Genomic DNA, 14,612 nt, shown 5'->3' with positions numbered 1-14,612 from the left:
GAAAGAGCGAACATTAATCACACAGAAAGACAAACCGACACATAAAACATATAACATCGGGAGCGGTAGACAAGATGGGGAGAGAGGGGGAAGGACACAAACACAACATTTGAGAGCAGGGACCGAGAGACATGGAGACATCGAGAGATCTGAGAGAGGGCGAGGGCTTTGGGGGGGGGGGGCATGGGAAGGGGGCGGTGGGAGAGGTATAAAACATATGGACACTGCCAGGACTTCCAGGAAAGAAGTTGGAATTTCAAACAAGGTGGATCTGGGGTGAATTAGCGGGGGTAGAAAAGATCAAGGTTTTGGATGGGGGAAGATAAGAGATGGTGGTGAACAGCTGTTTTAAAGACCTGGAGGGAGGAGTGGGATTGAAGGGAGTGAGGGAGTTTGTTCCAGAGGCGGGAGAAAAGAGGAATGAAAGAGTGAAGGTGAGCAGAGAGCCGAGATTTCGGCAGTTTAACCATCAGAGGATTGCTGGCAGATCTTGTGCGACCTGTAGGAATATTTGGGGGACAGAGCACAGAGAGAGCTGGGGGTGCAAGGCCGGAGAGGAGTCGGTAGAAGACAGAAAGACCACCTACCTGCCTGCGGTGAGTGAGTGAAAGGCCCTCAGAGATAGCTTCATCGCGGGAGATTCCAATAATTCTGAAAGCTTTGGTTTCAACAGCGTGAAGCCGAGCTAGGTGTGAGGCAGGAGCACCGGCCCATAGGGGAGAACAGTATTCCATTGAGCTACGGATGAAAGCCTTGTATGTGGTGAGGAGCTCAGGTGTGCCGAGGAAGGACTTCGCACGACGGAGGATGCCCAGTCGGCGACTGGCTTTGGAGGCCAGCTTGGAAATGTGGTTTTCCCAAGAAAGATCATGGCAGATAGTGAGACCCAAAAGCTTGAGCGACAGAACTTCTTGGAGAGGATTGTTGAGAAAGTAGATGGGAGGGTTGTCCAGTCGATCTTTTCGGAGAGACATAGTAAGAGTGTGAGATTTGTCAGGATTGAAAGACATGTTCCACTTGTTTGACCAGTCTGTGATTTTGTCCAGGTCTTCAGAGAGTGAGGAGGCAGCAGACTGCCGATCTGAGGGAAGAGGAATGGAGCGGCAGAGAGTGGAGTCATCAGCAAAGAGATAGCATTCAACAGCATTTCCATATATCTCTTCCATCTTTCTTTAATTCCATCTGGGTCCACAACGATTTGTCCCACTTCATCCTTCAAGCAACTCACCCCCATCACATCACACCTCTCTTTTGCTATCTGCTTTGCAAACCTGAATACCGCTCTCTGACCCTCCTCCGAATCCAATCGTTCTCTGAACATTTTCCTACAGCCTCCTGCTCCTTTGCTACCTCTTTCTTTGCAGCCTTCTTGGCTGCCTTATAACTTTCATGCTCTGCCTCTTCTGCCCCCATACCCTTCACCTTCTGCCACTCCTTGAACTTCTTCCACTTTTCGTCAATCCTCTTGAACTTCCATCATCCTCAACCATACTCAGCCTCTCTTTTAATGGCTCCCTCACTGTCACCTCTTTCAGCCTCCACACCTTCATTCTCGGTTGGTACTTCACCCGCCGAGCTCTCCTCGCACCTTTCACCAGTCATCAGTTCTCGTCGACCCACTTGACGTGTATGTAACAAGCTTATTGTCCACTTTCTGGAACTGCGTATTAAAAATCAACAAACCAGCTCCATCAGCACACTCCAAAATCCTTTCACCTTCTCCATTCCTCACACCATATCCGTAACCCCCATGAACTCCCTCAAAACCGTCTATACTCCTTCCCACATGTCCATGTCGGTCTCCTCCTACCACAACAACTTCCTCATATTTCACGTTTTCCATCAGCTTCTCTATAGCACACCAGAACTTGTCCTTTTCTTCATCGACCGACCTGCGGAGCATATCCCGAGATGACGTTCACGAAGAGCTTTCCAATCATCATTCTCACCATCATCAACCTTTCACTCACTCTAGTCACACTCACCACACTGTCTACAAACTCCTCAGAAAACAGGACACCAACACCATTCACGCCTTCCGGGCACCCTTGCCAAACAAACTTGTAGTTTTGTCCCTGCCTACCCTTCACCATTCTCACACCACTTCCCTTCCATCTTGTCTCCTGCACACAACATATGTCCACTCTTCTTCTGACCAATACTTCCACCGCTTCTGATATCCCTGTCATTGTCCCTACATTCCATGTCCCAAACCTCAGAAACCCCATCTCCACTTCGGGCATCAGACGTTTTGTCGTCATAAATGGAGTGATTTCCACCCTTGCTTTGATTGGGTTCCCCACCTTGATTTTTGACGAGAGGGGGTGAGGACCCCCACGGGGTACTTCGGGCTGTATCCTGCCCATATGTAGTTGTAATTGTCATGGTTCCCTTTTTGAGGCAATGTTTTATGGATGGATGCCCTTCCTGGCACCAACCCTTTTCGTCGCCTTTTACAACACGCAGGGATACTGTGTACCCATTCTAAACTGGGGTACACACCGGGAATTCAAAAGTACAGTGTATGGAAATAACTGGTCGTTTTAATGCATCACAAATGGAAGGAGGAATTTAACAAGTCCAGAAAAGAAGCAGCAGGATCATCTCGTGAAAGTTCACAATTTGAACAGCCACAGCTTGCCCTCATTGTGCTGACACGAGGGATGAAATGGAATGATATAGTACTGTACTCGGGAAAGGAAACTACCTGTTGGTTTATTTGTTTTGTTTTTTTCTCTCATGGATTTTCTGCTGTGACAGGAGCTCGTTTTACCATTATTATTTCACAACATAATCCCTTCTCCAGGATTGATCCAGCAAGCACCACGATCAAATCAGATGTACAGTTCGTACCTGCCTGATGGTGTCCTTACCGATGCTCCTGTGTGTGACCGGCCTTACACCTGTAACTTCTGCAGCAAGGCTTTTAAGAAGTCGAGTCACCTGAAACAACACGTGCGGTGAGAAATGCATGAGGGTTAATCCTTATTTCTTAATGTGGGATGGATTGGCTTTAATATTTTTCTTACTATTATTTTTTATGCTGAATCTCAGATTCGTTGAGAATCTTGTGCAATACACACTATGTACGTGCAGGTGAGGACGAGGAGATGAGGAAGCATCAGTGAACATTATGAGACGATGGACACATTACATGGGATTTAATCCTGGAATACCAATGTCATGAATTGTTTTCTCTGATGGGAATGCCAAGCAGGTCAACCTGGATCTGAACTAAAAATCAAATGTTGATGGCGTTAAGGTTTTTGTTTTTATATTTAACGACACCACCCAAGGTAGACGGGAGTTATGTATTCATCCCTGTTTGTCTGTTTGTCTGAAGAGAGATCTCAAAAAGTTGTGGACTGATTCAGACGAAACTTGGTGGACAGGTTTGGTGTGTGATGAGGACAAATTAATTAGATATGGGTGAGGATCCGGATCCGGATCCTGATACGAGGATTTTTAAAGCGATTCTTCACCATTAAGAAATGAGGCCCAAAACGATATATAGCACGATATTTCAAAATGTTTTGGACGGATTCAGGAGAAATATGGTGGACAGGTCGGGTGTGTGACAAGGATGGATTGATACGATCTTGATGAAGATCTAGATCCAGATCCGAGAATTCTTAAGTGATTCTTCACCCTTTAGAGATAGGGCCACAAACGATATATAGCAGGATATCTCAAAAAGTTGTGGATGAATTCAGACAAAACATGGTGGATGGCTTGGGTAGGTGACGAGAACAAGCAGATTAGATTTGAGGTAAGATCCAGATGCACATCTCTACCGAGTGCCATTCTCGTATGGAATGCAAAGGTTCGTCTCTGCGTCTCCAGCGCAGATGTCACCACATGAAAGTCGCCACTCGTATCTTAAAAAGTATTCTCGTTTTCTTTCAAATTTAAAATCTGATTTCAAATTTTGGAAATAAACTGATGCTTCTGTTTCTGTTAATGTTTGCAAAAATTTGATAGATGCGGTGTTTGGAAATGCCCATTTAGAGGACGTTTTGGGGCTTTTTATTGTCAGTTAATTTTTTTTGGTTTCTGTTTATTCAGTTATTGTTGCATCTCATTGGGCATCCTCCTTTGTTTATTTTTTATTACCCCATGAATGCTAATTGAAAATCAGGATTAAGCAATTGGTTCACTTCTGTTTGTCTGTCTGGCTGTCTCTGCAAACATCAGTTTATGATCGAGGAACAACTTAACTCGATTCCAATTGAATGTTGTATTTTTATCACAAATCGGAACATCAATCGGAAAACTAACCTGCAGTGTAGCAGTACTTTGGTTCTGAATTCGTCCCGATCGTGCATGCGCAAAGCCGAGTGAGAATTTTTTAAATTCCTGTCTGCCCGCCTGGTAATCAAACAAAATTGAAAATTATTCCAAACAGCAAATTTAATGTTTTAAGGATGTCATAAAGGTCACAAAAGCAGGCACAAATAACTAATCTTACATGTTGTTGGTGTTGTTGTGTTGCCCCAGTCAGTTCTGGTTGAAATGACCAGTGGCACAGAGATAGCCGATCTATTTCACAGGAGCGACCCAGAGATAGATACCTCACATCCAAGATGTTGTGTTCTTACCTACATGAATCCAGGACCACGCAGTCTTCCATGATATGTTTTGTTGTGTGTGAGCGGCCTGGCAGCGGTTGCAGGTGTCGTCATTGGTGTCGTAGATTCTATGTAGTGTAAATGTTGTGTGTGATGTCCACAGCGAAGGCATGAAAGGTGAACTTGATCAGGCCTGGGGAGTAGTTTCTCTGTCATCGATGGGCGGTGCTTTTGTGCCCAAGATACTGTTTGGGCCCAGGTTGTTTATTGTATTGATGGTGATTTGGGGGTGGATGTGTTTGTTGTAGTTTCTGTTCGGTGCGGGGATGTTACGAACTATGCCACTGTAGTGTCTTTGTGGTGTAGTGTTAATGTGAATAGGGCCCTGTCGGTGGTTTTACATGTAGTGTCATGGGTGATTGGGGTTTGCATTTGCTGGTGCAAGGAACTGTGCACTTCTCATGTCTAAGTGGTCTTTGATTTTTAGCATTTTTACTTCAGTGTGTAGGTACTCCATGTGTGTTGTTAATGTGCAACCTGTGATGATATGAAGGCCTTTGTTTTGATTGGTCTGCAGGTTGTTGAGATGTGTGTTTCATAGGCTGGAGGCCCAAGATGAGCTGGCATAGTTGATGACTGATCTAATGTACTGTTTGTATGTTAGTGATGTTGTTTCTTTGTGGGGTCTGAAGTCGGTGCCTGTGAATGCCCCAAGTGTGTTCAGCCTGGATGTGCATATCTTTTTGATGTTTGTGATGTGATCTGAGAATGACATGGATGTGTTAAGTGACACTGAGTTTTTTTGTTTTGTGTGTGTGTATGGAATCGGGATGTTGTTCAGTGTATTGTGTGGTGCAGCACTATGTTCCTTGGGGTAATTTGGTCGAAGAGTGAATGTTGATTTTGATGGTCTGCTTTTAGTCTGTTAATGGTGAGCCAGGTTTGTAGGGTGCTGAGGAAGGGTTGAAGTTGTGCTGTGGCGGTGTTGATGTTGCTCTATGAGTAGAGGTGATGGTTATACCGTCCGCATATGTGTCTATTTGTATGATCTCGTTTTGGTTGTGGAATGTCATGCATGAACAGATTAAAGAGTGTTGGGGAGAGGACTGAGCCTTGAGGGACTCCATCCAGAAAGAATTGTGTGCGTGATGACCTGCCTGCTTTGGGAGTGTGTCAAACGCTTTGCTGATGTCCATTGTGGTGAGAATAGTGTGTTTTGGTGGTTTTCTATTGTTTTGGTTTTTTCCTTCAAAGGTGTTTTGTGTGAGGTTTGTGGGTGGAGTGATAGTGGAGTGGTTGGTCTGAATCTGTGTTGGGTGTGTGAGAGAGGGATGTGAGGGTTTGTGAGTGTACGTAGAAGGCATTCTGTAACTTTGGAGAGTGTGCAAAGCAATGTGATCGATCTGTACGAGGATGCTTTGGTGGGATCTTTGTTTGGTTTAAGGAGGGTAATGATTTTGCCTGGTTTCCAAATTTGGGGAATTCTTGAGTGTTGGTAGGAGAAATTGCTTATTTGTTTGGGCTGGTGTGCCGTGTGGTCCAAGGTGTTTTAAATGTAAATTGGTGATGTTGTCGGAGCCGGGAGCCTGCGAGTTTTTGATGATTTTTGTTGTTTTTGCAGGATTTAATGGTGTGATGGTGGTGTCGAGTTGGTAGATGAGTTTGCGTCTTGTAATAAATCTTTCCTCTTTTCCCGGTGCCATGTGACGTGTGTTGCGTAATGGTCGATGAGGATGTTAGCTTGTTGTTTTTCTGATGGTATGTTGTCTGTGGTAGCTGTGGCTGCGTGTGAAGGTGTTATACCACTGTTGGAGTTATTGATGCTGTTTATGGTTTTTTACAAGTGTTTGGTATTGGTTGAGTGGTTTAGTGTGTGTATGAAGGAGTGCCAGTTTTGGGGTTTTTTCACAAGTATTTTATTGTTGATTTCTCTGTTTAGCGTTTGAATCCTTTCGATTATGTGTGGTGCTTTGGTGTTGGTGTGTTGTGTTTTAGGTTGTCTCATTGTTTGATGAGGTGTGCGATTTTTGGCGAGTAGTTGAGGTTGTATTTTTTGATATTGCTCTTTGGAATGTATTTGTAGCTGTGGTTGTGATGATCATATTGAACTGTTTTGATGCGGATGTCATTGTTAGTGATGTTATTGTTGAGTTGTTGGAATATGTGTTCAGTGTTGTGCTCAAAGTTGTCCCACATTGTTCTTTTGTAATTGGTGAATGTTTTGTTTATGTTTGTGTTTATGGTACTGATGATAGGTAAGTGATCTGAAGGGGGTTCAGTACTGTTCTCCACGTGGTTGTTCCATGTTAAATAAGGTGGCGTGAAAGACGCTGCATCAATGGCGATAAACTTCCCCAAAAATTTTTTTCAACAACCTTTGAAATAATTTTTTATTTCAATTGAATTGTATACCACCGTACTTGAACACTGTAGAACACAAATCAGCAGTATGTGGACAAAATATTACGGTATTTTGCGTCATCTCGACCAATCAAATTTGCCACTCATAGACCCCGCCCATATCCTTTTTTCTCAAGACAGCACAGGCAATGTGTTCTTTAAAGTCTCTGTTTTGAAGTAACAAGGAAGCAAGTGCCACCGGTTTGGGACTGTCAGGTGGTTGTTTTCTTGTTTTTCCATTCCCTGGCACAAATTTAATCCTTTTGTTAAAAACATTAGTGCAGTTTTTATTGTTGGTGTTTGTTTCCCAAGCTTTTGTGTATGACTATTGTGTGTCACACCACAAACAGCACAACACGAGATAATGTTTGTTCTTGTTGGCCATGCTTGATCAGGCGATGCAAGTTCTGCATTTGTTGAGCACACAACTGATGTTGAAGTTTAAAACCATCTACTTTTTATTACCTTACTCTTTTAATGATTTGAGTGTTCTTCTGAAATAGCGGAGTTGTATGATTAGCGTTTTTTCTCATCATATCTTATCTACATTTACAGGGCATTTTAAAAAACCTGGAAATTAGCACAAATAAACAAGAAATTTACATTTCACTTGTTATTTTGTTTCCCTCACACCCCTCTTCCCCTCTGTGTGTGGATATCGATAAGGCCATATTTAAGGCACTGTTTTGCTGTTTAGAGGGTTTTGTGTTCTGTCATGTATTTGTTGGTGTTTCCTGATAGTGTTTTTGTCCCCTCAGCATAAAGTTGAGATTTCTGTACTTATTGCTGTCTCATTATTCGAGCATTAAACTGTTAAAATCGTATTTTCCTGCCATTGCCAGTAACATGCATACAAACAAAAATAGATGGTGGATCTTCCGGGGGCTGTAATGTCAGATATATCTACTCTGTGATCAAGTGCGAGAATTTTGTGGAGAGTCTTCCAATTATTTTTTTTAAACCTTTTGCCTATTTTTGAATTGTTTTTATGAATGCTCATTCGAATGACTACGTTTGCGCGCTGCCTGTCCCTCTCCCACCACAGTTCGCATACCGGTGAGAGGCCATACCACTGCGGACAGTGCAGTCGCTCTTTTGTGTCATCGGGTGTACTCAAAGCACACGTGCGCACTCACACGGGCCTCAAGGCCTACCGCTGCTGCATCTGCAATGGCTCTTTCACCACCAATGGCAGCCTCAAGAGGCATATGTCCACGCACAGCGAGACACGACCCTTCATGTGCCCTTACTGCCAGAAGACCTTTAAAACTTCGGTTAACTGCAAAAAACACATGAAGACTCATCGGTGAGAATTGTGGATGCCGTGGATTGTGATTATTATCGTTAAATAATTGTTGTAATTTCACTTTTATTTAGAAAGCGTACTACTTGAGTACTCATTTCACAATTGGTATTGCATTATTTTTGCTTTTGTTGAGTATGGTGAATGCACGATAAAAGTTCGGCAAATATATACTATATAATAATGCACATGGTATGTTTGTATTTTACTACTTTTCTTTATCAGTGTGTGCATTACTTTGCATGTCACCCATGTCTAATCTCTACTTGTTGAGCTAATTGAGCACTTGTTGCAGGTACGAATTGGCACAGCAACTTCAACAGCCATCATCTTTGTCTGATGATTCCCTCGTAGAACCATTGACCACTCATCGTGCAGAAGTACAGTCTTCAGTGAGCTCGCAGCAACCTCTGTTGGGCCTGGCTCAGCAGAGCACTGTATCACAGGAAGATGTGCTGCGAATGGCTCAGCCCTCAACTGTGAACACTGAACAACAAGATCTTCTTGGATTGGCCCAGCCAGGTCCTCCTCCATCACAGCAGCAGCAACAGCAGCAAGACCTGTTGGGATTGAGTCAGCAAGGAGTGGAGCATCAGCAGCAGGCTCTTCTGGGATTATCAGGACAAAGCCCCACTCAACAAGAAGCACTTTTAGGATTGGCCCAACCAAACTCAGCTCAGCAGCAAGCAATACTCAGATTGGGCCAATCTGATGCAAACCAGCAGGCACTGCTACGATTAGGTCCAGCCGGTTCAGGCCAGCAACAGGATCTGCTGGAGTTGGCACACCAACCGTCGGTCTCCACACAGTCAACTGAGATTGGATCACCACTCTCCGAACAAACACTTGACGCAGGCAAAGTTTTGCAACTACCATTTCACATTTTCAAGCCCAACCTTAGTGTAGCTGCTTGTCTTTTTTTGCTCCGGCGTGCTCTTTTTGTCTATGTTTTGCTATTCATGTATTCTATACCATCAAATATTGCAGAACAAATTGTGAAGATCATTAGATTATTAATTAGACTTGAGATTAATTTATTCCGCAGACTGTTGATCTTTATGTAGATTAATTTTAACCTCGATTATCGAATATTTATTTACCTTTCGTTATTTTTTTCGTATATGGAGGCCAGGCTTGTGGAAGAGCAAGAACATTGAACAGATCAGGATGCAACAGAACAAAAGCTTAACAGTAGAGACATTGGGGAGACACCAATAGCAAGATTGAAGGACAAAATAGAGGGAGACGTTGACAAATAATTGGTGTGGGGAGGAATGAGGGATAGGGGAGGACACGTAGTAGACAAAGGCATACAGAAGCATATTCTTGGAAAGAAAAACTCGAAATTTGAGAGGAGGTGGGGAAGAGGGGGGTGGGAGGGGGGTGGTGGGCTAACAGAGTATAAAAGATTATGGTTTTGGATGGATGGATGGGTCGGGGGAGGAGGTGATCTGAGATGGTAATTAAAAGGCATCTTCAAGACTTAGAATAATGAGATTAAAGAGCATGTGGAAGTTGGTTTTACAGATGGGAAGAGCTATCTATGATAGCAAAGTGATTTGTAGGCCCACAGACTGGGCTTCATTGTAGGAGATTGCAAACGTTTTGAAGGCTTTGGTTTCCACGGTGTGATGCGGGAGCCAACCCGGATGGGAGAGCATAACTCCATCAAGCTGCACATGAAGGCCTCGTAGGTGGTTAGGAGTTCAGGTGTGCCAAGGAAGGATGTTGTATGATGGAGGATGCCTAGTTGTCGGCTGGCTTTTGGAGGCCAACTATGAAATGTGGTTTACCCAAGAAAGATCATGGCTGATAAAGAGACCCTGGAGTTTGAGTGACAGAACCTCCTCAAGAGGATTCTTAAGAATGTCGATAGGAGGGTTTGCCAGACACCTTTCGGAGAGAGCTGGTGAGTGTGAGATTTGTCAGGATTGAAAGACCTATTCCAATTGATTGACATGCTTGTAATTTTTTTTCCCCCAATGTATGAAGAGAGGAAAGAGGCTGAAGCCTGCCTCTCTGAAGGATGAGGGACATCACAGCACAGGGTGGAGTCATCAGCAGATATATAAAGGGGATTTTCCAGAGAGTGAGAGACACCATTGATGAAGATTAGGAATAGGACTCGGCCCAGAACACTTCCTTGGGGGCACTCCTTCCTTAACAGGGAGTAGAAATGAAAGGATTCCATTGAAAGCCACACGTTGGCTACAAGAGTAGAGGAAGTCTGTAAGCCGTGTATGGAGTTGCCCATGGATGCCATATGCAGAGTTTAGAGAGCAAGGCGGGATGCCAAACTGTGTTGAAAGCTCAAGATGTGTTGATTGAAATGCCAGGCTACGAGAGGCTTGAAAGCTGATCTCATGTTTGACATTGAGGGCCTCCATCCATTGTTGGGTGAGTAGAAGCAGCATGTCCAAGGTGAAGTGACCTGGTATGAATCCATATTGATAATCTGAGCTGAGGTTTTTGGAGAAAAGGAAGGATTTTCTACCAACTCTGATGATGGATTGCATGACCTTGCTGTCGATTGGAAGTGAGCTGGTTGGTCTTTGGTTAAGAGGTTCGGTTTTTGCACCTTTATATAATGCTGTGATGTTATGGTTACATATGGCAAATGATAGGGTGAAAAGTGCAGAGAGCAAGGATGTGCAAGAGCAGCAGAATAGGTTTTTAGGGCAGATGAGCTGATGCCATCCGGTCCAGTTGCATAGTCAAGGTCGAGGGTTGCCAGAAACTTCTCCACCTTCTGAGGTGCAAAATATGGAGTCCAGGAGCAGTTGGGTATGACTAGGGAGGATACAGAGAGCGAGGGGTTGGGGACGCAATATTTGAAAGCAAGCACAGAATTTTGAGGGATTCCGCCATCTCTTGAGCGGAGTCGGCTGTGGTGCCATTTGAAGAGAGGGAAGAGATGTAAGGGGAGCATAGACGAGCGACACACTTCAGAACGTGCCACCAGGTTTTCGAAGAGGGAGACTATCTTGAAAGATTAATCTTGGAGGTTGGACAGATGTTGTTTTCTGGTTTTCCTAAGAGTGGACACACTTGTTTTGTGCTTCGTGGAATTATTGGTGATTGCCTTGGCATGGGTTTGCTTTCCAGGAAGAGAAGGCAAGGATTTTCAGAGCAACTGCCTCACAACAGAATGCATTGGCCATGCATCAGAAGAAGGCACAAGATAAATGAAGAGAGAATGGGATAGGTCTGTGCATAAAAAGTGACTGTGGAAGAATTCCCATGCTGGGTTAATAAGAGCAGGTGATTGTGGAAGAATTCCCAGGCTGAGTTAATAAGAGCAGATGATTGTGGAAGAATTCCCAGGCTGAGTTAATGTCAGGAGCAGTAGATAGCCAGACTCACCAGCCTTGAAGCAACTCTCTGAGAATAGCCAGAGTGGTTCACTTTCACAAGCATATCAGATGAACCAATTGGATCAGAGGAAGAGCAGGAGACGTTTGCGGGAAAGTTAGTTCTCACCCTCTCACCCTCTCACACTCCCCCACTCTTCTCTCTTCCCCTTTATCCCTCCCCCCTCCCCTCCCCCCTCCACTCTCTCTCTCTCACCAACGCTCTCCCCTCCCTCTACCACCATTTCCCCCCTCCCTCTCTCGCTCCTCCCTCTCTCACTCCTCCCTCTCTCGCTCCTCCCTCTCTCGCTCCTCCCTCTCTCGTCACCTCCCTCTCTCGTCCCCTCCCTCTCTCGTCACCTCCCTCTCTCGCCCCTCCATCTCTCGCCCCTCCATCTCTCGCCCCCTCCATCTCTCGCCCCCTCCATCTCTCGCCCCCTCCATCTCTCGCCCCCTCCATCTCTCGCCCCTCCATCTCTCGCCCCCTCCATCTCTCGCCCCCTCCATCTCTCGCCCCCTCCATCTCTCGCCCCCTCCATCTCTCTCTCTCTCACCGACACGCTCTCCTCCCTCTACCACCCTTTCCCCCCTTCCTCTCTCGCTCCTCCCTCTCTCGCCCCCTCCATCTCTCGCCCCCTCCATCTCTCACCCCTCCATCTCTCGCCCCCTCCATCTCTCGCCCCTCCATCTCTCGCCCCTCCATCTCTCGCCCCTCCAGCTCTCGCCCCTCCATCTCTCGCTCCTCCATCTCTCGCCCCTCCATCTCCCCACGAATAGCATAACACGTCTTATTTCTCTGGATATCATTTAAACTTTTTTATGATTTAAACTTTTTCATTTTTCTTTTTCCAGGGCTCTCTCAGGACACGTTTGTCCCAGCACAGCACGTAATGCCAACCAATATGGAGTCGTTCACACACCAGCCCTATGATCAACAGGCCCTAACTCAGGGTAACAACAAAAAAAAAAAATTGTTTTAAGTGTAATTGCAATGGATGGAATGGAAATATGAATTTGACATATTTCTGTTGCAATGTCATTCACTTGCATTTGCATATTACGAATTCATCTCATGAAACATTTATTATCCTCATGCTTTTTTGAAAAAGACGGGATATTGTGCTCGGGTTTGTCTGTCCATCCGTCACGCTATCCCCTCTTAAACAGTTGGGCAAGAATTCACCAAACTTGATATTTGTGGTCACCACATGGCACGAAGTTGCAAGAGCAGTATCATTTTTGGCCCCGCCTCCTGGGGAGGGTCAAAAGGTCAAATTCCAAAAGATGCAATTACGGGGACATTTTTAAACATTTTAAATGAAGCTTTGCACATGCAATCACCAATGGGAGACACGTTAAACATATTGTTACAGACGTGGCTTGGATGTTATTTACCGAGCGGTTTTATGGTATGACCACGTCTGCACAAGTTACCCGATTGTGCCCGAACGTTGACTAGTCGCGCGATGCTGGCTCAATAAGAAAAAGAAGACACCCGGCTGGATTACAATAACACAATACGACACCAATGTTTCAATTCTCAAGACCTCCGGAGGAGATTATATTCGTACGGAAAGGTCAGATTACAGGGGCTAGAGGTATAATCACAGAAAGACAGGCACTTAGACACACTCTTATATTAACCCCGGACAGACGACAGACAAACGGGACAACGGCTGACTCACACGGGGGTTGATGACAGGAAAGCGGGCCGATCGATGGCTCCAGGTCCTCCTGGGCTCGGGGCAGGGTACAGTACGGTCCGGTCCGGTCCAAAGATGCGGGGAGGTATCGTCGCGCTGGGGGTGGCGGTGGCTTCTCTCTCCAAGCTGAGGCGCATCTGACGTCACATCCGGCGCGGGGCCGCGTATATCCGGCGGGGAGTGACACGCCCTCGGCTCGTTAGCTCCGCCCCAGATGGAATCGGCACGTTGCTTCTCATTGGGTGCGTGGGGGGGTTACTGGCTCCGCCCCTGACGAGGAGCTGACAGCCAGCCCCTTCGGGGTAACGCCGTGGAGCGCATGGTCATGGCGGGTAACCGAGCCGGTGTGAGGACGCACACTCCCCGCCCCTCTGTTGTTGTAGTCGTAGTTGTAGTTGTAATTGTTGTTGTAGTTGTTGTTATTGTTGTTGTTTGGGGAAGAAGATGGGAGGAGGTATGGGAAAGGTCCTAAACTCACTACTGATGCCATATAATCACATTCTGGTGCAACGAAGAGTCATAATTAATGGAGACGAGGCCTTAACTGACATAGAATAAGAATAGCTAGGAAGATGTCCGAAAGTTGTCTACGTGTGGTGCGGTGGACCTGGGCACGACATTTAATGGGGGAATAAGGGGAAGGTCGGCTCTACTGATTGTTGTTTACATGCAATGGGACTAGGGAATGGGGGATTGGGGAAAGTTGGGGAGTATTGGAGAAAATAGGGGAATATTTACAAGCGGATATGGAGGCCAAATTCCATATTCGCAACAATATAATTAAACATGTAAATACACGTTAAACGTCATAGGTCACGTGGTTCGGCCGCCATCTTGGAAAAATCGAAAAACTTTGCACCTCTATATCTCTGAAAGCGCTGAATAGATAAAATTGCGACATGGCTCATTGTAAAGAACTCTCCATGGGGAATATAATATGTTAATGATGATGTCATAGGTGCCTCCATTATGACGTCATAATTCGACAAGTACAAAACTTCATCCGATCAAGATTAAATTTCTTGAGCATAATCTCGGAATAAATTAGTTTAGAAAAAAAATAATGATGACGTCATCAGTCGCATTGTTCAGCAGCCATATTTGTTTTAACACAAAAGCCTTAAAAACCACTGAAAATACATCCTGGCGAGGGTTTGCAATCTCTGATTGCTCTTTTTCTTGTTGCATATAGTTTGAAAAAGATTGTCGTACGTCACATGGTTCGCCCAGCCATCTTGTGTAGAAAAATTAACCTTATCCGATCAACACGAAACTTCACAAATATGAT

At 45.1% G+C, this 14,612-nt stretch overlaps 1 protein-coding gene across 4 annotated transcripts in view; it reads left to right on the top strand.

The window, feature by feature from the left end:
* The window catches only part of ZNF236 (zinc finger protein 236), a 190,086-nt gene that overhangs the window by 107,773 nt on the left and 67,701 nt on the right, over window positions 1-14,612 (top strand). For all 4 annotated transcript variants that reach the window (XR_010984920.2, XM_068119805.2, XM_068119804.2 and 1 more), the window contains exons 12-15: window positions 2,807-2,960; window positions 8,014-8,274; window positions 8,567-9,126; window positions 12,474-12,572. Coding sequence is in view for 3 of the 4 variants with exons in the window: in XM_068119805.2 (XP_067975906.2) it covers window positions 2,807-2,960; window positions 8,014-8,274; window positions 8,567-9,126; window positions 12,474-12,572 (1,074 nt within the window). In the remaining variant the exon portion in view is untranslated. The remainder of the gene's footprint in view (window positions 1-2,806; window positions 2,961-8,013; window positions 8,275-8,566; window positions 9,127-12,473; window positions 12,573-14,612) is intronic.

This window comes from Myxine glutinosa, chromosome 6 (assembly GCF_964187855.1).
Source record: "Myxine glutinosa chromosome 6, kmMyxGlut1.1, whole genome shotgun sequence".
In the NCBI taxonomy this organism is placed as follows: Eukaryota; Metazoa; Chordata; class Myxini; order Myxiniformes; family Myxinidae; genus Myxine; species Myxine glutinosa.
Note: the sequence above shows the minus strand (reverse complement) of the source record. Positions and strands in the feature narration are given on the sequence as shown.